The following is a 22,725-nucleotide window of genomic DNA, read 5'->3' on the forward strand; positions in this document are numbered from 1 at the left end:
TTAGAATTGAGATGGCTTTTTTTCAGAACTCCCATTTACAGGTACAGAGTTAAAAACCCAACAAGCCATGGCTAAAAATAAATAAATAAATAAAACCACCACTAAAATGTGATTGTGTTCCTAAAGCCACTTACTTCATTTGTCCCCTATACGGACACTTGTGTGACAGTCTACAGCTGCCTCTGACAGCTCTCCTGTTTCTATACAAACAAGATCTTCTATATGGTCAGAAAATGGCATTATGACTGTGTAGAAGACTAGACGAATAGATTCTTTATTAATCTGGTACAAGACAATGGTAAACCGGTGAACTAACATTTAGTTGGCCACAATTGGCCGGAAAGGAAACAATTATACACATTCTACTAAATATGCCAGAGTAAACCTGTAGAATGAATGTGCTGCTATATGCTAATGCTCGGCCAGTAATGCCATACATCCTAGTTTCAGCTGAAAATTGCAAAGGTAACATTTTTGGCAGACAGTGCTGAGCCATCAAAGACGGAGCAGAATAGTAGATTAAATTTGGGTTGTCTGGTACTTTATAGGGTTTATCTGGGACTTAGTACTTAGCCCAATATGCAAAATAACAACAAGCCTACCTGCTCTGAGCCGGCAGAAATCACCACCACGGCCGCTCTTGCTAGAAATTTCTAAACATCTACCCAACATCAGGACCGAATGATGAGATACGGTGCTGCAACCCCACCCATCTGGCATTAATTACCTATCCTTAGGGTAGGCCATGAATATTAAAATACCGGACAACTCCTTTAATACGGCCAGCTTACAGCATGTAATAACGCATGCTTTTCAGGCAAAAAGTAGATTCAAATTTTAAAAACATTACTTGTGTCTTGCTAGATCTAATTGTAGTTATGGCATCAAAAACGGCATGTGTGGCTATCACCTTAATGTGCCAAAACAAACAGCATTATATCAGATGACCATAAAATACAAAACAGTTTATTTATAAAAACACTTCCAACTGACTTCAATAAACAGTTTCTTAAGAACATATGTATATATTATACAAATACCAGAATGTATAACATGGAACCAATTATAATGCACTAATGAAATGCTAATGATTGAAAATAGTGGTATATTTTATTAACAAAATAATATATCAGCAGAATATTTACATTCTGACAAACAGAAGCTGAACAGAACAAAACTAGGTAAGATTACACAATTTCCTTGTGGACTTGTAGGAGAATACGGCTGTTAGCCCACTGTCAGGCGTCTCCCGTTCCACTTTCTTCATGCATGACTTTATCCCGCGTCCCTGCTTGTTTCCCCTTTTTTCTAACAGGTGGAGGAGGAAGCAATGTGGTGTCTATAAAGCTGTTGTCCCGTCTCAGTTTTCTGAAAGTACACACATGGCTTTAGACATTATGACATTTACGACATTATTGACATTGATACTCCTTTTTCTTTTCAAACAATGACCATTGTTTTTTTTTTATCAGCTTACTTTGACAAACTGGGCTCCTTGTAGTTTACAGGATTGCGTATTCTCCTAACATGACCTTGAGATTCTTCTGAACAAGACTGTTTAGTGGAGCCACGACTTTTGTTTGTAAGATCCTGAAAAGGTTTAATATCTGTAGAGAATAGACAATGATTATTGTTTGTACGTATCCGCAGACCCAAAACATGCTTAGAAGTCCCCAATTCTAGATACAGCGTAAAATAACGACAACCCAGAGCACATTACCTTCCTGATCAGAAAAAAAAAAAAGGATTCTATTGGGAAAGCAAACGAAGGGAATTTTGTTTACTTACCGTAAATTCCTTTTCTTCTAGCTCCTATTGGGAGACCCAGACAATTGGGTGTATAGCTTCTGCCTCCGGAGGCCACACAAAGTATTACACTTTAAAAGTGTAACCCCTCCCCTCTGCCTATACACCCTCCCGTGCATCACGGGCTCCTCAGTTTTGGTGCAAAAGCAGGAAGGAGGAAAAACTTATCAATTGGTCTAAGGTAAATTCAATCCGAAGGATGTTCGGAGAACTGAACCATGAACCAAAAGAACAATTCAACATGAACAACATGTGTACACAAAAGAACAACCAGCCCGAAGGGCACAGGGGCGGGTGCTGGGTCTCCCAATAGGAGCTAGAAGAAAAGGAATTTACGGTAAGTAAACAAAATTCCCTTCTTTGTCGCTCCATTGGGAGACCCAGACAATTGGGACGTCCAAAAGCAGTCCCTGGGTGGGTAAAAGAATACCTTGATAAAAAAAGAGCCGAAACGGCCCCCTCTTACAGGTGTGCAACCGCCGCCTGAAGGACTCGCCTACCTAGACTGGCGTCTGCCGAAGCATAGGTATGCACCTGATAGTGTTTCGTGAAAATGTGCAGACTAGACCAGGTAGCTGCCTGACACACCTGCTGAGTCGTAGCCCGGTGCCGCAATGCCCAGGACGCACCCACGGCTCTGGTAGAATGGGCTTTCAGCCCTGAAGGAAGCGGAAGCCCAGAAGAACGGTAGGCTTCAAGAATCGGTTCCTTGATCCACCGAGCCAAGGTTGACTTGGAAGCCTGCGAACCCTTACGCTGGCCAGCGACAAGGACAAAGAGCGCATCTGAACGACGCAGGGGCGCCGTGCGAGACACGTAGAACCGGAGTGCTCTCACCAGATCCAAAAAGTGCAAATCCTTTTCACATTGGTGAATTGGATTAGGGCAAAATGAAGGCAAGGAGATATCCTGATTGAGATGAAAAGGGGATACTACCTTAGGGAGAAATTCCGGGACAGGACGCAGAACCACCTTAATCTGGTGAAAAACCAGGAAAGGGGCTTTGCATGACAGCGCTGCAAGCTCCGACACTCTTCGGAGTGATGTAACTGCCACTAGAAATGCCACCTTCTGCGAAAGACGTGATAAGGAGACATCCCGCAGCGGCTCGAAAGGTGGTTTCTGAAGAGCCGTTAGCACCCTGTTAAGGTCCCAGGGTTCCAGCGGACGCTTGTAAAGGTGGGACTATGTGGCAAACTCCCTGCAGGAACGTGCGGACCTGCGGAAGCCTGGCCAGGCGCTTTTGAAAAAATACGGAGAGCGCCGAAACTTGTCCCTTGAGAGAGCCGAGTGACAAACCCTTGTCCATTCCGGATTGAAGGAGAAAGAAAAGTGGGTAAGGCAAACGGCCAGGGAGAAAAACCATTATCAGAGCACCAGGATAAGAAGATCCGCCAAGATCTGTAATAGATCTTGGCGGACGTTGGTTTCCTGGCCTGTCTCATAGTGGCAATTACATCCTGAGATAATCCTGAAGACGCTAGGAGCCAGGACTCAATGGCCACACAGTCAGGTTGAGGGCCACAGAATTCAGATGGAAAAACGGCCCTTGTGACAGCAAGTCTGGGCGGTCTGGAAGCGCCCACGGTTGACCCACCGTGAGATGCCACAGATCCGGGTACCACGATCGCCTCGGCCAATCTGGAGCGACGAGAATGGCGCGACGACAGTCTGACCTGATCTTGCGTAACACTCTGGGCAGCATTGCCAGAAGAGGAAATACATAAGGCAGTCGAAACTGCGACCAATCCTGAACTAATGTGTCCGCCGCCAGAGCTCTGTGATCCTGAGACCGTGCCATGAAGGCCGGGACCTTGTTGTTGTGTCGTGACGCCATGAGATCGACGTCCGGCGTTCCCCAGCGGCGACAGATCTCTCGAAACACGTCTGGGTGAAGAGACCATTCCCCCGCGTCCATGCCCTGACTGAGGAAATCTGCTTCCCAGTTTTCTACGCCCGGGATGTACACTGCGGAGATCGTGGAGGCTGTGGCTTCCACCCACTGCAGAATCCGCCTGACTTCCTGGAAGGCCTGACGACTGCGCGTGCCGCCCTGATGGTTGATGTATGCGACGGCAGTGGCGTTGTCCGACTGTATACGGATCTGTCTGCCCTCCAGCCACCGATGGAAGGCCAATAAGGCTAGATACACCGCCCTTATCTCCAGATCATTGATCTGAAGGGAGGACTCTACCGGAGTCCAGGTTCCCTGAGCCCTGTGGTGGAGGAAAACCGCTCCCCACCCTGACAGGCTCGCGTCCGTGGTGAGCACAGCCCAGGTTGGGGGTAGGAAGGATCTTCCTTGCGATAGAGAATTGGGACGGAGCCACCACTGAAGAGACGTCTTGGTTGCAAGGGACAGAGAGACGTTCCTGTCGAGGGAAGACGACCTCCTGTCCCATTTGCGGAGAATGTCCCATTGGAGTGGCCGCAGATGGAATTGCGCGAACGGCACTGCCTCCATCGCTGCCACCATCTTCCCCAGGAAGTGCATGAGGTGCCTCAAGGGGTATGACCGACCCCGAAGAAGAGATTGTACCCCTGCCTGCAGGGACAGCCGTTTGTCCAGCGGTAGCTTGACTACCACTGACTGTATGAAACTCCATCCCGAGGTAAGTCAGTGATTGGGTCGGTGTCAACTGGGATTTTGGGAAGTTGATTATCCACCCGAACTGCTGGAGAGTCGCCAGAGCGACTGTAAGGCTGTGTTGACACGCCACCCGAGAAGGTGCCCTGACTAGGAGATCGTCTAAGTAGGGAATCACCGAGTGGCCCTGAGAGTGTAGGACCGCCACAACGGATGCCATGACTTTGGTGAACACCCGTGGGGCTGTCGCAAGGCCGAAAGGCAATGCCACGAACTGAAGGTGCTCGTCCCCGATGGCGAAACGCAAGAAGCGTTGATGTTCGGGTGCGATCGGCACATGGAGACAAGCATCCTTGATGTCGATCGATGCTAGGAAGTCTCCTTGTGACATCGAGGCGATGACCGAGCGGAGAGATTCCATCCGAAACCGTCTGGTGCTCACATGTCTGTTGAGCAGTTTGAGGTCCAGAACGGGACGGAATGATCCGTCCTTCTTTGGCACCACGAACAAGTTGGAGTAAAAGCCGCGACCATGTTCCTGAGGGGGAACAGGGATCACAACTCCCTCTGTCTTCAGAGTGACCACTGCCTGAAAAAGTGCGTCGGCCCGAGCGGGGTGCGGAGAGGTTCTGAAGAAACGAGTCTGAGGACGAGAGCTGAAGTCTATCCTGTAACCGTGAGACAGAATGTCTCTCACCCATCGGTCTTGAACATGTGGCCACCAGGCGTCGCAAAAGCGGGAGAGCCTGCCACCGACCGAGGATGCGGTTCGGGGATGCCGAGAGTCATGAGGAGGCCGCCTTGGAGGCAGCGCCTCCGGCGGCCTTTTGGGGGCGTGACTTAGACCGCCACGCATAGGAGTTCCTCTGGCCTTTCTCCGGCCTGCTGGACGAAGAGGATTGGGGCTTGGCGGAGGGACGAAAGGACCGAAACCTCGATTGAATTTTCCGTTGCTGAGGTCTCTTAGGTTTGGACTGGGGTAAGGAGGAGTCCTTTCCCTTGGATTCCTTAATAATCTCATCCAATCGTTCGCCAAACAATCGGTCGCCAGAAAACTGCAAACCGGTTAAGAACCTCTTGGAGGCAGAGTCTGCCTTCCATTCGCGCAGCCACATGGCCCTGCGGACTGCCACAGAATTAGCGGATGCCACCGCTGTACGGCTAGCAGAATCTAGGACTGCGTTCATGGCATAGGAAGAAAAAGCTGACGCTTGAGAAGTCAGAGACGCAACCTGCGGAGCAGAATTACGTGTGACTGCATTAATCTCAGCCAGACAAGCTGAGATAGCTTGTAGTGCCCACACGGCTGCAAAGGCCGGGGCAAAAGACGCGCCCGTGGCTTCATAGATGGATTTCACCAGGAGCTCTATCTGCCTGTCAGTGGCATCCTTTAGCGATGAGCCATCTGCCACCGATACCACAGATCTAGCCGCCAATCTAGAGACTGGAGGATCCACCTTGGGACACTGAGCCCAACCCTTAACAACGTCAGAGGGGAAGGGGTAACGTGTGTCAGTAAGGCGCTTAGTAAAGCGCTTGTCCGGAACCGCTCTGGGCTTCTGGACAGCATCTCTGAAGTTAGTGATCGAAAAACGCACTCCGTGTACGTTTGGGGAACCGAAACTGGTGTTTCTCCTGCTGAGAAGCCGACTCTACAGGTGGAGGCGGGGGAGACAGATCTAACACCTGGTTAATGGATGAGATAAGATCATTTACTAAGGCGTCCCCTTCAGGTGTATCAAGATTGAGGGCAACGTCAGGTTCAGAGCCCTGAGCTGCGACGTCCGCCTCGTCCTCCAGAGAGTCCTCGAGCTGGGAACCCGAGCAGCGTGAAGAAGTCGGGGAAGATTCCCAGCGAGCCCGCTTAGTCGGTCTGGGACTGAGGTCCGGGCAGGAGTCCTCCGCGTGGGACCTAGGGCCCAACCTGGGAGCGCGCTGCGGCGCGGACCGAGAGGGGCCTGGAGGAGACGAGCTAACGGGGACCGGGGCCTGTGTAAGGACCGGTCTGGACTGCAAAGCTTCTAGCAGCTTGGCAGACCATTTGTCCATAGACTGAGCCATGGATTGTGAAAGTGACTCAGAGTTTCTCAGCAAACGCAGCAAACTCTGTCCCTGCCGCCTGGACAGGGGAAGCAGGGGGGGTCTACGTGAGCCGAGGGGCCCACTAGTGACCGAGGCTCCGGCTGAGCAAGCGAAACAGGGGTCGAGCATTGCTCAAAGTGAGGGTAGGTGGAACCCGCAGGTAACATAGCCGCACAAGAGGTACAGGTCGCAAAAAAACCCTGTGCCTTAGCACCTTTGCTCCTTGTGGACGACATGCTGTTGTCTCCTAGGAGAGTGATCACTGAGGGTATATGGGAAGGGGTATACAGCCCGACCGAACAGAAATATGTATATAAATACGTATCTATTCCGGCACCCTGGAGGGGACCAGCACCGGGTGACCGGTGTGGCTTACCGACCGCTAAAAAGCGGAGAGTGTGTCCTCCAGATTCCCTGCCTTAGGTCTCCCAGAGCTGCAGCTCTTCTCTGATAATCCTCCACCGGCAGAATGCCAAAAACATGGCTGCCGGAGCTCTCAGGGGAGGAGTGGAGCCGTGGGCGGTGCTAGAAAAGTGCGGGAATCTGGGGTCCCCACAGTGATCAGTGAGGGGGGAGGAAACATACAGGATGCTCCGGCCCTCACAGCCGACGTCAGGCCGGCCGTCCCGCCCTTACCCCTGACAGGCAGGCCCGGGGGCGGGATTTTTGCTACTAGGCTGCGATGAAGCCGGGGACTAAATTTAAGACCGCGGCCGACAAGCAGGCGCGGTCGGCGCGGAAGTCCGCCGGTCTTCACAAATCAGCAGCTGCTGCAGCGTCCGGGAAGAAGGCGCTCCATGCACAGTCCCCATGGGGACACAGAGTACCTTATCGATGCAGGGCCCGGTCCCTGAGGATGAATCGACTCCTGTCCAGCAGATTCCCACAGGGGCTGCGGAGGGAGCCCGGTCCCAGTGAATGGATGACCGGTCAGGATCCTACTTCTCCCAGAGTCACTAAGGGATGGTGAAGGAAAACGGCATGAGGCTCCGGCCTTTGTACCCGCAATGGGTACCTCAACCTTAACAGCACCGCCGACATAGTGGGGTGAGAAGGGAACATGCCGGGGACCCAGTGGGGGTCCTCTTTTCTTCCAACCGATATAACTAATCTGAGATGCATGAGTGGATGTGTGCCTCCTTCCACACAAAGCATAAAACTGAGGAGCCTGTGATGCACGGGAGGGTGTATAGGCAGAGGGGAGGGGTTACACTTTTAAAGTGTAATACTTTGTGTGGCCTCCGGAGGCAGAAGCTATACACCCAATTGTCTGGGTCTCCCAATGGAGCGACAAAGAAAAGAAATATTTATTCTACAGAGCAACTGAGAAGCCCTGAATCCCATACACCCGGTGTGCTGTATCCTGGTCCACTAATGGATATCTCCAAAGACATTAGAACCATCTTTAACCCATCAATACAGCAATTTTCAGTCTGTGACATTCAGATGTAACAGAGGCAGTAGCTTGGTTTATTTCTTTTTAACCTGTTCCCTGCCAGTTTCCACCTCCTGCTGTAATAACATGCCTACATGAGGACACATCAGCTGGAGCCAATGGGGAGTAGCAGTCACATATTTCTGTCAGAACATCATGGCTGCAGCATGAAGTAGAGACTGGTGGGGACCAGGCAGCACCAGAACCTCTAGTCTGCCACATGCCAGACCACTTGTTTGTGAGCTAAAAACACTATGAAACTACAATAAAGAAATGAACTAATACAAACTCGTGTAGACACAGAAGATTTACACGACAATGTAGTACCTATTTCATGGTGTCTCATACCTTGGCCCATACACTGCTGATTCATCTCCATTTCTGTTTTGTTTGTGTCATTTTGATGGCCGTTGTCATTTTCATCTTGAACAGAGTTATTGTTTGGAACAGGCAGAGGCTCCTTATTACATTCCTCGGGCACCGGGAGCTCAGGAGCCGGAATACTTTTTGACATGTCAATTGATAAATTACTTTCAGGATCGGTGGCTGATGGAAATTCTGCAAAACTGTTGCACATTGTGTTATCAAGAATGGACTCACTAACCATATCAAGCATAAGAGAGTCATTCTTGTATACCATGTCAGCGACCTTGCCAGCCTTACCACTCTGACCAGACGTTCTATTCATAAAGCTTTCCCGAACAAGTGGAGCTTTACCAGTTAAATCATTTTGTTTACTAGACAAAATATAAGTCTTCCTTTTGTCTGGCTCAGAAAAGAGTCCTGATGTTGTCTTCTTCCCTGAACATCTGGAGACAGGTCGTTTCTTGTGATCATGAAGAGCTTCAGTGTCAGAGATGGGATTACTCTGCTCCACTTCACAATCGGATTTTTTAGTTTCAGATGGGTTTTTCATCTTGTGAGGGACATCTTTAGGGGCAGAAGCGTCCACAGAAGGTGGTAGCTCTACAAGAATGTCATTCCCTCCTATTACAGCTGAGGAGTTTAATGTAACAGTGACCAGGGGGCTTGGTTCAGCAATCAAATACGTTTCTCTCATATAATTAAGTTCATGAATTTTGGCCATTATATCAGCTGCGGATGGATGATCTTTTGGTGCACTTACAACATAGGTCTCCCTTCGTAATTTTGGCTCTAGATTTTTAACATTATTACTCAGCAAAGTATTGATTTTCTTGCCACTGTCTATTTGTTCATTGGCTCTGGTTACATTTTCGTCTGTTTGTTCTTGTTTCATTAATTTCTTGTTCTTTTCCTTTTTACTGGAACGTTTTGTTTTTGAGGCTTCTTTAATGTTTTTGGATTTTGTCTTCTTGGGTGCCATATCAGCATTGACACCAGATTCTGTGCAATTTTCTTTTAGAGTTAATGTCAGTTCAGACTTTTCACCATCCAATACCTGGTCATCTGGAATTATTTGGGTTCTGCTTCCCAAAACAGGTGCTGCAGGGCACTCAGACCTTGCAGGGTCAGCATCTAGAGAATAAAATCTTTCAACGCCAGGCCCCGATAAAACACATCTTAAAGGATTATAACGTCCAGCACTTGCTGAATTCTCATTGGACTTGGCAGTATTCCCCTTTTCGTTGCTGCTGGACAAGTCAATATCTTCTTGGTCAACAGGAGACAAATGTTTCTTGGTTTTTTCTCGAACTGACCTCACTCTTCTTAATGTCTTTTTCACGGGTAGGCAGGATTTGTTTTTGGAAGCTTGGGTCTTCTTTTTAGGCAACACTGCAATTATTGACGCTGACTCACTTGTAGTCATTTCCATATCGGCTTCATACACGGTTTTCTCTTGCCCCGGATATGAAGTCTGAAGATCACTTTCCTCAATCGGTACAACCTCCAGTTGATTTTCACTTTGTATTGGTTGTTCTTTAAGTAAAGCTTGGTTGAGGCATTTGTCCACATCACTGTTTTGAGGAGACTCCAATTTTTCAGACAGTAAAGAGCAATGTGAGGTTCTTGACACAAAAGGGACGGCTAATATAGGGCGCTCTGCTCCAAAGTCTCTCTCTCCCAATTCTGGAGGAAGGATAACCGTATTTATCTCCCATTGTGTGCTAGGACAGCTATCCCTGCTTGTGCCCAAAGAGCCCCGGATACTCTCATTTTTAGACAACCTGAAAGAATGAGATACCGTTGACCTTTTCCGCCTTCTCGTGACAAATCCACCACTTAGTGCATTTCTGTTTCTAGGGAAAGAGACTTCATCCAGTGGCAATATGGGATCACTGACTTTCTCGGTGGAGAGAGATTGCCGTCTTCTGTCCTCGATGCATAATGAAAGAGGTTCTGAAAATACAAAAACAAATTTAGTCTGAGCAACATCAGGCATGTCCTAGGAGGGCCCCACCCCCACTCTGATTCATTAATGTGAAATTGTTAACACCCCTTTGATGGATTCATAAGAGCACGTTCCCACAATGAGTTTTTGATTTTGAAGCATATGTGCACCTATTCACTAATCTAGGTTACTGGCATTTTTCCTTTACATGTATAATAGTATTTTTGACGTGATTTTGGTCTTTTTTTTGTCATGTTTTGAATAAAGAGGTTTTGTTTTTGATACTTCTCAGTATTTGGCTTTGACAAAACTGTATTGATACAGTCATGTGTGAATTGCATGCATTTTTAGTGTTCCCACAGCAAAAATCCATATGCAGATTTTCCAGATGTAATGCGATTCTATGGGGGAAATCTGTACATAAAACTGCCCCTCCCGGGGGAGGGGGGGGGACAAAACAAAAAAGGCACAATGGGCATGAGATTTCTACAATTCCGCATCCACTCTGGTGGACAGTGAAATTGAGCAGCACCAAAAAAAAAATATTAACTTATGAGTAAGGCTATGTGCGCACGTTGCGTATTTTCATGCAGTTACGCTGCGATCTGCATGCGTCCTGCGTCCCCTGCACAATCTATGAAGATTGTGCATAATCCATGCCCACGTTGCGTATTAGAACGCAGCTTTTCGGCTGCTGCCAAATCGCTGCGTTCTAAAAAGCAACATGTCACTTCTTTTGTGCGTACTGGTTGTAATGTCGGTCTCTCTCTGTCTGTCTATCGGTCTGTGTCTCCCTGTCGGTCTCTCTCTCTCTGTCGGTCTATCCCTCTCCCCCTCTCTCATACTCAACGATCACTGACCGATTACCGGCGCGGCATGGCTGTCACACTGCTCCGGCGGCTTCTCCTGCTTTTGAAAATGCTGGCCGCCCATTATTCAATCTCTTATTCCCTGCTTCCCCCGCCCACCGGCGCCTATGATTGGTTGCAGTCAGACACGTCCCCATGCTGCGTGACAGCTGTCTCACTACAACCAATCACAGCCACTGGTGGGCGGGTCTATGTAGTGCAGTAAAATAAATAAATAAAAAAAAAAATGACGTGCGGTCCCCCTAATTTTGAAACCAGCCAGGGTAAAGCCACACGACTGAAGGCTGGTATTTTCAGGATGGGGAGCCCCCCAGCCTAAAAATTGCAGGCGTCTATGAGACACCCCCAATGATTAACCTGGTGAAAGTAAATAAACACATACACCCGAAAAATCCTTTATTTGAAATAAAAGACAAAAAAACACCCTCTTTCACCACTTTATTAAAATCCCCAAACACCCCTCCAGGTCCGACGTAATCCATGAGGTCCCGCAACGCATCCAGCTCTGCTACATGAAGCCGACCGGAGCGGGTGTACAACACCGCTGCTCCTGTCCACTCCATGTAGAAACTGAAGTGAGTCGCACTGTTTTGCTATATTTTTAGCACTAAGGTTCAGATACGGCTTTAAAGAAGGCAATTAAGTAATTTTATTATAAAGGTTAATATAAAATACAAACTTAAAGGAAAAGTATGATATTGCGTACACTTTTGTATAATCAACATACAAAGGTTAAGTACAGTTAAATACTTACAATCACCAAGGAGCTTTGAACATCATCTGCCTGGAACATTAAAGCTGGTGTCACACTTAGCGACAGCGACAACGACGTCGCTGTTACGTCACCATTTTCGGTGACGTAACAGCGACCTTGTAAGTCGCTGTTATGATCGCTGCTTAGCTGTCAAACACAGCAGAAGCAGCGATCATAACGTCGCTGTGCTACATGTGCAGAGAGCAGGGAGCCGCGCTTAGCGCTGGCTCCTTGCTCTCCTAGGTACAGTACACATCGGGTTAATTAACCCGATGTGTGCTGCAGCTACATGTCACAGTGCAGAGAGCAAGGAGCCGCGCGCACTGCTTAGCGCTGGCTCCTTGCTCTCCTTGCTACAGTATACATCGGGTTAATTACCCGATGTGTACTGCAGCCACATGTCACAGTGCAGGAGCCGGCACTGGCAGCAAGAGCGGAGGCTGGTAACCAGCGTAAACATCGGGTAACCAGGGAAAGGTCTTCCCTTGGTTACCCGATGTTTACGCTGGTTACAGCTTACCGCAGCTGCCAGTGCCGGCTCCTGATCGCTTCATTTCGTCGCTCTCTCGCTGTCACACACAGCGATGTGTGTGTCACAGCGGGAGAGTGACGAGCAAAAAATGAAGCTGGACATTCAGCAACGACCGGCGACCTCACAGCAGGGGCCAGGTCGTTGCTGGATGTCACACACAGCGACAGCGACGGGACGTCGCTGCAACGTCACAGAAAATGGTGACGTAGCAGCGACGTCGTTGTCGTCGTCGTTATGTGTGACACCAGCTTTAGAATCAGAAGCACACCAAGGACAGAGAACTCCTGGAAAACCCCAACACTGACCGGACGTCTCGGTACAGGTAAGGGGTGCTTCACACACAGCGAGATCGCTGCCGAGATCGCTGCTGAGTCACGCTTTTTGTGACGCAGCAGTGACCTCATTAGCGATCTCGCTGTGTGTGACACTGAGCAGCGATCTGGCCCCTGCTGCGAGATCGCTGCTCGTTACACACAGCCCTGGTTCGTTTTCTTCAAAGCCGCTCTCCTGCTGTGACACACAGATCGCTGTGTGTGACAGCAAGAGAGCGACAAATGAAGCGAGCAGGGAGCAGGAGCCGGCGTCTGACAGCTGAGGTAAGCTGTATCCAAGATAAACATCGGGTAACCAAGGTGGTTACCCGATATTTACCTTAGTTACCAGCCTCTGCAGCTCTCACGCTGCCTGTGCTGCCGGCTCCGGCTCTCTGCACATGTAGCTGCTGTACACATCGGGTTAATTAACCCGATGTGTACAGCAGCTAGGAGAGCAAGGAGCCAGCGCTCAGTGTGCGCGGCTCCCTGCTCTCTGCACATGTAGCTGCATTACACATCGGGTTAATTAACCCGATGTGTACTGTAGCTAGGAGAGCAAGGAGCCAGCGCTCAGTGTGCGCGGCTCCCTGCTCCCTGCTCACACTGGTAACTAATGTAAACATCGGGTAACCATACCCGATGTTTACCTTAGTTACCAGTCTCCGCAGCTTCCAGACGGCGGCTCCGTGCAAGCGCAGCGTCGCTTGCACGTCGCTGCTGGCTGGGGGCTGTTCACTGGTCGCTGGTGAGATCTGCCTGTTTGACAGCTCACCAGCGACCATGTAGCGATGCAGCAGCGATCCTGACCAGGTCAGATCGCTGGTCGGATCGCTGCTGCATCGCTAAGTGTGAAGGGACCCTTACACGAGCTTCTGTCTGTGCTATACTTCTCTGATCTTAAATAAAGGTTTGTACAATAATTACAAACCTTAAAGTTAATGTGTTGTAGTCTTATTGATCCATGCCCTTTGATGGCCAATCTTTGGGCATAGATGAACTAGAGATACACCACACATCAGACAATGGGGTAATAAACCCACAGACATTCAAATCTCCCAAGAATACACATCAGGTATTTGAGCTAGGTAAATGGATATATTGTCTGTCTGTGTATATAGCAAACACATAAAACATCAGATTGTTGAACTAAATCAATCAGAGTTTCTATTTCAATGGATAGCAAACACACAAAACCATCAGATATTTGATGTAAATAAATCATAAGGTTTCTGTTACAATGGTATATTGTCTGTCTGTATATTCAAGACAAACACACAGAAATCCTTAAGTATATACAAGATTTTGTAACCAAGTACACTTTGTCTGATTAATCAATATGTTATAGTTTAACATAATGTATAGACTCAAAAAATAGCCATTTTTATATTTGCAATACAACTGTCAGCGGGGACGTCTCTCAGGTTACCCGCGGCCACAGGTCTCGGGTGGAGGACTCGAGCTATTGGAGCACTTTCACTCATCCGCTGTCGGGCCGCATTTTTTCTATACGAGGTTTTTTCACCTGTGAATCCTCTTTTGTGGTTTATCTAATTAAATGCCCGTGCGGTCTCGGATATGTTGGGGAAACCACCCAGCATATCCGAGACCGCATAAGTAAACATAAATCTACTATACGGTGCAAACAAATCCTTCTACCAATCCCATATCATTTTATTACACATGGTCACACCATTGCCCAACTCAAGTATCAGGTACTAGAACACGTTCCTCCCTCTAGAAGAGGTGGCAACCGTATACGTGTCCTCAAGGAGAGGGAATCTTATTGGATTTTCACCTTGAATACATTGGAACCCAAGGGTCTGAATAGAGAACATGATATGTGTATATGATTGTGATTTGTCTCATTTCAGTGTCGCTCTGATGATACTTCATATTTGGTTTATGGTGACCCCTTTGTCCTCATTTCAATATTCTTATATGATGTCTCCTCATATTCTTGTATACTGTAAGGTATTGCTCTATTACCTGCCGTTTACTCTTTTGTGAAACTTCAGTATAAGAACCATTATAAGGAGTAGTATTGACATGACTTTTAATTGGTTTTTAATATACCTCTATTTTTTCCTTTTGTTTTAGGCTCCCTCCACCTGATCCCTCACCCTCTGGCACCATCATCGGTTTTCCCTCACCTGGTAATCATGTCACCCGGCACTTTATAGGCATTGTATACCTTTTTCCCTCACACTGATATAAGCCATACACTATGACCTGTGTTCTGTGCCCGGCTCGGGCGTTGTGCTAATAGCCAGGCGCAGCGCTCGATCTGCGTGCAATCCACAGGCCTGTTCACTGCCATTCCACACCCATTATGTCATACACACGCCTCTTTAGGTTTCCACGCCCTTCTACCATCTCCTCTGTTTGCTGCCTGGTGGTTCGCCCCCTGCGCATGCGCGGTGCTGGTGACGGTACTGCGCATGCGCGGCGTGCGCTCCACGGGCGACACGCTGCGTTCCACGTCCAGGAAGTGGGACTGATGGTGCTTATCAGTATGCAATATATAAGGCTGCCCTGCCATAGTAGGTTGCGCACTGTCCAGGGGCCTATACCCAATGCCAGCACATTACAGGTATGTGTTATACTACGGTTCACTCTGATTGGCACTTTATAATATTTCCACTGATTCCGATCTATGCTTCCTCCCAGATTTTCTCCCCCTTACTCCAACTGGGAACTTATTGCATGTTGTTTCATATACCTCAGGTATGTGTTTCTACTAGTTCTCTTTTACCTACACTTCCTTTACATTGAGTTACACTCTTTATATGGTCTTTCACAGAATTTAAAGGGACATGCGCACCTTTTTTCCCTATGAAAATAGTACCTAATATCTAATGTCTGATAACGTTGAAATAAGGTAATATGGAGATTTCATCCTTAGTATCCCTTGATCATTGTATCTTATACTGATGTTACAATCTCATATATGTTCCTGTTCTTGCATATCTGTCATCTCTAGCATTTAGATTGTTGGAGGCAACTGAGAATCTCTCAGTGAGGGACTCAGAATAATCCAAACCTTTGCTTCTATGGTCACTGTCCAGGTAGTGTGCTTCTCTTGGTCAAAACTATTTTATGCTTTCTTTACACACCCTAATTATGATGTTATCATTGATTTTCATTCAGAAACAACCTTTGATACATGTCATTTCAAGTCCTGTGGTCATTACCACCCTTTTCATTGTCGACTGACTTATACATGAGGTACATACATATTTTTTGTAACCATCCTGTGGATACGTTATGTAATGAAAAGATATTGTCCCTGGATGACTGTTTCACGTGGTTTTCTTTTGTATTTTATACTTAGGATCACAATTTTTTTTATTCCACTATACTTATTGGCGATGACCATTTATCATTGAACGTGTACCCTCGCATTGTTGATATAGGTGGGTGCTTGCTGTACTCGTATTATTATCATTATGCATTCTCTCAGCCGGATAGGTTTCTGTATATCTTATGTATTTTTCCTTTTTTGCATATCCTCATGTTTATCATGTGCAGTGCATGACTAGATTTATGATGCATGTTGTGTATGAAATCACATTAATCGATGTTATACCTTGTATTAATTTCTTTTTTCTGTACATATTTCCTGTGATTATAGATAAATTGATCCTTGATAACGACCATTATTGTACGGTCGAAACGTTGGATGAATTATCGTCAACTTTGTGCACGAATAAACTGATTTAGCATTCAAAGAATTGTTCCACATGTCCTGAATTTTTCCAGTGTGCCAGAATTATTACTATTTTGATTGTATATTCAAGACAAACACACAGAAATCCTTAAATATATAGAAGATTTTGTAACCAAGTACACTTTGTCTGATTAATCAATATGTTATAGTTTAACATAATGTATAGACTCAAAAAATAGCCATTTTTATATTTGCAATACAACTGTCAGCGGGGACGTCTCTCAGGTTACCCGCGGCCACAGGTCTCGGGTGGAGGACTCGAGCTGGCCGCAGGTAACCTGAGTGAATGCACCGGTGATCGCGCGGCTCACTGCAGTCACTCAGATTTGCGGTCACAGGTGAGTCCTTCACCTGTGACCACAAATCAAGCCGCGGCACACACACAGAGCCACGCGATCACAATGAAGTCGGGTGAAGTTTATCAGAGTTCATTCTGATCGCGCGGCTGTCTCCCGCTGCCAGCCATGTGCTCTTTTTGACATTCCAGTCCCAGTCGGCTCTGCTGCAACTCTATAGGGATGAAGCAGAGCCGAGTGGGACCGCACTGTCAAAAATATGCGCTCTGGATGCTTTTCCCATGGCAGCGAACATCCAGAACGCATGAATTCTGCAGGAATGTGCGCACATTGCGTTCTGCCGAATGCGTCTCAAAACGCAACTTTTCGGCTGCGTTCTGGGACTCACATGCAGTGACTATTTACGCTGCGTAATAGAACTCAACGTGCGCACATAGCCATACAGTTAACGCTCTTCACAAAATCTAATCTTGTACTTTTGGATTTTGATCCAGATTAGCAACAGAAATACCGCAAATACTTTATTTCCACTGCATATTTACTGAAAATGACCATCAAAATACAAAATCTCTCGCCCCTACAGTGGAATTGTGAGATTAATAAAATTATGGCTTGTGTGACACCACCCTTAAAGAAGCTATTTTGCCTTCATCACTATCAACACTGAATATTTGAAAGATGCTATTATTCCTGATATTTTCCTTTAAAGGTTTGTGTGGCATCTGATCTGCAAGGCATCAGACGGTCACGACTAGGGACAATTCAGTGTAGCTGCAGGCTGCCATTTTTAGACTTGGAGGCCCAATAACTATGGCCCTCCCCAGCCTGAGAATACCAGCTTCATTATGGCTTGGTATCAAAACTGAATGGGGAGGGGAGGGCATGGCACATGTCGTTTTGCTCATATTTTTATTTAAAAAAAAAAAAAAAAAGCCGCATAGGGTCCCCTTATTTTGATACACAGCCAAGATAAGCAGACAGCTGGAGGCTACAGCCTGTACCCATATGCTAGTATGATAGTATCAATGGGGGGGACCCTACGATATTTATTTTTTAAGAAACTATAAGGATGCAGAAAAGCGCGTATGATACCAACCAATTGTAGACATTGTGACAGAATAAGGGCACGGTCTGACTGCAACCAATCACAGATGAAGGGACTAACTATGGGTGGAGGAAGCAGTGAATTTGTACGAGGATTAATGAACAGACACATAAGCAGTGTTATAGCAGCACAAGAGACTAAGTATAAGGGCACTTTTCCACTTTCGTACTGCTTCCGATGCAGGAGCATATATGCTAATGACCCACGGCTGCGGTGTCAGCCGAGGGTCATGTGGCTGTGTCACAGGAGCGGAGAAGATGGAGGGAGCACTTTCTCCCCATCTCCGCATGCACCGCACTGCAGTTGCATAACATGCGAGTGCAGTGCGATTTTACACACGTCAGCCGAGACTCTGTGCAAATTGAAGCATGCTGTGATAGCATCGAGAGCCCGATTCGTGTGGAGAAAAAAAACCCCAAACAAACGGGACAGAGGAAACGGTCTCATTGTTTTAACACTGGTGCGAGTGCAATCAATGTGATTTTTTATCAGATCGCACTCGCACCAGGAAATCGCAGATGGAAAAGCGCCCTAACTGTCCTGCTTTAATCCCCCCTAGCCCTTTCTACATTTCATTTTACAGTGCAACGTTCAAGTCCCAATAGACATTATATATATATATATATATATATATATACACATATATACACATATATACACACACACACACACACACACACACACACACACATATACATACATAGTGTGTATATATATATATTTATTGTGTGTGTGTGTATATATAGTTGTGTGTGTTACACATATATACAAACATATATGCATATATACACACACAACATGCATATATACATACATACAGATATATATATATATATATATAAAATCTAAAATCTATCTATCTATCTATCTATCTATCTATCTATCTATCTATCTATCTATCTATCTATCTATCTATCTATCTATCTATCTATCTATCTATATATATATATATATATATATATATATATATATATATATATTATTATATAACTAGAAGGTGGCCCGATTCTACGCATCGGGTATTCTAGAATTTACGTATTGTGTAGTTAATGTATGATTTTTGTTATATATTATATATATATAGATAGATATATATATATATATGTTGTTGTGTGTAGTTACCAAGTGTTTGTGTAGGCGCTGTACATGTTCTGGGTGTTGTCTGGGTGTGGCGGGGGTGAGAGCGGTGTTGTATGTGTGTTGCGTTGTTTGTGGAGCGCTGTGTGTCTGTAGCGTTGTGTGTGTGTGTGTTGCGCGGTTTGTGTGGGTGTGGTGTGTTTTTGGGGGAGGTATGTTTTGTGCAATGTGTGTGTGTTGCGTGGTAAGTGCGTATATTTATGTATGCTGCGGTGTTTGTGTGTTGGGTGTTGTGTGTGTGCAGCGTTGTCTGTGTGTGTGGGTGTCTGTGTAGGGTGGTGTTTGTGGTTCCCAGTGTGTGTGTGGTGTGGTGTGTTGTGTGTGTGTGTGTTGGGGGGAGGTGTGCACCTCCCATCGTGCTCCATCCCCCATGCTGCGCACCCCCCATCGTGCTCCATCCGCCATGCTGCGCACCCATCGTGCTCCATCCGCCATGCTGCGCACTCCCAAACGTGCTCCATCCGCCATGCTGCGCACTCCCACACGTGGTCCATCCGCCATGCTGCGCACTCCCAAACGTGCTCCATCCGCCATGCTGCGCACTCCCAAACGTGCTCCATCCGCCATGCTGCGCACTCCCAAACGTGGTCCATCCCCCATGCTGCGCACTCCCAAACGTGGTCCATCCCCCATGCTGCGCACTTCCCCATCGTGCTCCATCCCCCATGCTGCACCAGCATCAGCCTCTGTGCCCCCAGCATCAGCCTCTGTGCCCCCAGCATCAGCCTCTGTGCCCCCAGCATCAGCCTCTGTGCCCCCAGCATCAGCCTCTGTGCCCCCAGCATCAGCCTCTGTGCCCCCAGCATCAGCCTCTGTGCCCCCAGCATCAGCCTCTGTGCCCCCAGCATCAGCCTCTGTGCCCCCAGCATCAGCCTCTGTGCCCCCAGCATCAGCCTCTGTGCCCCCAGCATCAGCCTCTGTGCCCCCAGCATCAGCCTCTGTGCCCCCAGCATCAGCCTCTGTGCCCCCAGCATCAGCCTCTGTGCCCCCAGCATCAGCCTCTGTGCCCCCAGCATCAGCCTCTCTCCTCCCAGCATCAGCCTCTCTCCTCCCAGCATCAGCCTCTCTCCTCCCAGCATCAGCCTCTCTCCTCCCAGCATCAGCCTCTCTCCTCCCAGCATCAACCTCTCTCCTCCCAGCATCAGCCTCTCTCCTCCCAGCATCAGCCTCTCTCCTCCCAGCATCAGCCTCTCTCCTCCCAGCATCAGCCTCTCTCCTCCCAGCATCAGCCTCTCTCCTCCCAGCATCAGCCTCTCTCCTCCCAGCATCAGCCTCTCTCCTCCCAGCATCAGCCTCTCTCCTCCCAGCATCAGCCTCTCTCCTCCCAGCATCAGCCTCTCTCCTCCCAGCATCAGCCTCTCTCCTCCCAGCATCAGCCTCTCTCCTCCCAGCATCAGCCTCTCTCCTCCCAGCATCAGCCTCTCTCCTCCCAGCATCAGCCTCTCTCCTCCTAGCATCAGCCTCTCTCCTCCTAGCATCAGCCTCTCTCCTCCCAGCATCAGCCTCTCTCCTCCCAGCATCAGCCTCTCTCCTCCCAGCATCAGCCTCTCTCCTCCCAGCATCAGCCTCTCTCCTCCCAGCATCAGCCTCTCTCCTCCCAGCATCAGCCTCTCTCCTCCCAGCATCAGCCTCTCTCCTCCCAGTATCAGCCTCTCCTCTCTGTCCCCAGCATCAGCCTCTCTCCTCCCAGCCTTCCCCAGCATCAGCCTCTCTCCTCCCACCCTCCCCCAGCATCAGCCTCCCCCTCCCAGCCTCCCCCAGCATCAGCCTCCCCCTCCCAGCATCAGCCTCTCTCCTTCCAGCCTCCCCCAGCATCAGCCTCCCCCAGCATCAGCCTCCCCCAGCATCAGCCTCTCTCCTCCCAGCATCAGCCTCTCTCCTCCCAGCCTCCCTCCTCCCAGCCTCCCCCAGCATCAGCCTCTCCTTCCAGCCTCCCCCAGCATCAGCCTCTCTCCTCCCAGCCTCCCCCAGCATCAGCCTCTCTCCTCCCAGCCTCCCTCTTCCCAGCCTCCCCCAGCATCAGCCTCTCTCCTCCCAGCCTCCCCCAGCATCAGCCTCCCCCAGCAGCAGCCTCTCTCCTCCCAGCCTCCCCCAGCATCAGCCTCTCTCCTTCCAGCCTCCCCCAGCATCAGCCTCCCCCTCCCAGCCTTCCCCAGGATCAGCCTCTCTCCTCCCAGCCTCCCTCAGCATCAGCCTCCCCCAGGATCAGCCTCTCTCCTCCAAGCCTCTCTCCTCCCAGCCTCCCTCAGCATCAGCCTTCCCCTCCCAGCCTCCCTCAGCATCAGCCTTCCCCAGCATCAGCCTCTCTCCTCCCAGCCTCCCCCAGCATCAGCCTCTCTACTTCCAGCCTCCCCCAGCATCAGCCTCCCCCTCCCAGCCTTCCCCAGGATCAGCCTCTCTCCTCCCAGCCTCCCTCCTCCCAGCCTCCCTCAGCATCAGCCTTCCCCTCCCAGTTTCCCCCAGCATCAGCCTCCCCCTCCCAGCCGTCCCCAAGATCAGCCTCTCTCCTCCCAGCCTCCTCCAGCACGCCGTGCTCCTCTGCCGACACTCACAGATCCGATCGCATACACTCACACCCACCCGATCGCATACACTCACACACACCCGATCGCATACACTCACACACACCCGATCGCATACACTCACACACACCCGATCGCATACACTCACACACACCCAATCGCATACACTCACACACACCCGATCGCATACACTCACACACACCCGATCGCATACACTCACACACACACACTGACGATATCGCACATCCACGCTCACACTCACAACATCCGGAGATACCATATGCTTCTGGCCATGTGATCCTCCGGCAGGTCCTGGAAGGTCACAACAGGACAGTATCGAGGCCGAGAAGCAAGCGATATCGCCGGATGCTGTGAGTGTGTGGATGCGATGTGATGTGTGTGTGAGGTGTATGTGAGAGTGAGTGTGAGCCGGTGTACACTGGTAACTATGATACACATCAGGTAACCAAGGGACCTTAGTTACCTGATGTGTATAATGGTTACCAGCGTTCAGGTTATGTCTGGCGCTGCAAGGATCGTGACGGAGCCGGTGTACACTGGTAACTATGATACACATCGGGTAACCAAGGGACCTTAGTTACCCGATGTGTATAATGGTTACCAGCGTTCACGGGCTCCGTCAAGATCCCAGCATCGCAAGGTTATGTCTGGCGCTGCTGGGATCGTGACGGAGCCGGTGTAGAAGCAGGCGATATCCCAGGATGTTGTGAGTGTGTGGATGTGATGTGTGAGGTGTGTGTGAGAGTGAGTGTGATCTGATGTGTGTGTGTGTACTCACCTGGGAGTCGGAGCTCCGTGTCAGTTGGGCCAGAGCGAGCGTGCATTGCGTGAGGGGGGCGGGGCCTGCAGAGAGCCAGGGCGAGAGGCCAATCCGTGTGGGGGGGCAGGGCCATGGCGGGCCCAGCGGCCAATCAGCTTTGTGTCACCGTAAGGACACAATTTTGGAGCATGACAGACAGACAGAATAAGGCAATTATATATATAGATTGCCTTATTCTGTCTGTCTGTCTTGCTCCAAAATTGTGTCCTTACAGTGACAACCGTCGGATTGGCCGCTCGGCTCGGCCCTGGCCCCCTCATGGATTAACCGTTTGGCCAGGCCCGCCCCCCGCACGCGATGCCCGCTAGGCCACACCCCCGCACGTGATGCCCGCTGGCCCCGCCCCTGCATAGATTAACCGATTGGCAAGGCCCGCCCCCTCACGCGATGCCCGCCAGGCCACGCCC

At 48.9% G+C, this 22,725-nt stretch overlaps 1 protein-coding gene across 1 annotated transcript in view; it reads right to left on the reverse strand.

Annotated features, from left to right (window-relative positions):
• Positions 1–263: 263 nt before the first annotated feature.
• Positions 264–22,725, reverse strand: part of SGO2 (shugoshin 2) — a 170,526-nt gene continuing 148,064 nt past the window's right edge. The window contains exons 7-9 of the mRNA XM_075317793.1: positions 8,259–10,229; positions 1,478–1,607; positions 264–1,368 (exon numbers count right to left, since the gene is read on the reverse strand). Of these exons, the coding sequence (XP_075173908.1) occupies positions 1,239–1,368; positions 1,478–1,607; positions 8,259–10,229 (2,231 nt within the window). The 3' untranslated portion in view covers positions 264–1,238. The remainder of the gene's footprint in view (positions 1,369–1,477; positions 1,608–8,258; positions 10,230–22,725) is intronic.

This window comes from Anomaloglossus baeobatrachus, chromosome 7, assembly GCF_048569485.1.
Source record: "Anomaloglossus baeobatrachus isolate aAnoBae1 chromosome 7, aAnoBae1.hap1, whole genome shotgun sequence".
NCBI classification, from domain to species: domain Eukaryota; kingdom Metazoa; phylum Chordata; class Amphibia; order Anura; family Aromobatidae; genus Anomaloglossus; species Anomaloglossus baeobatrachus.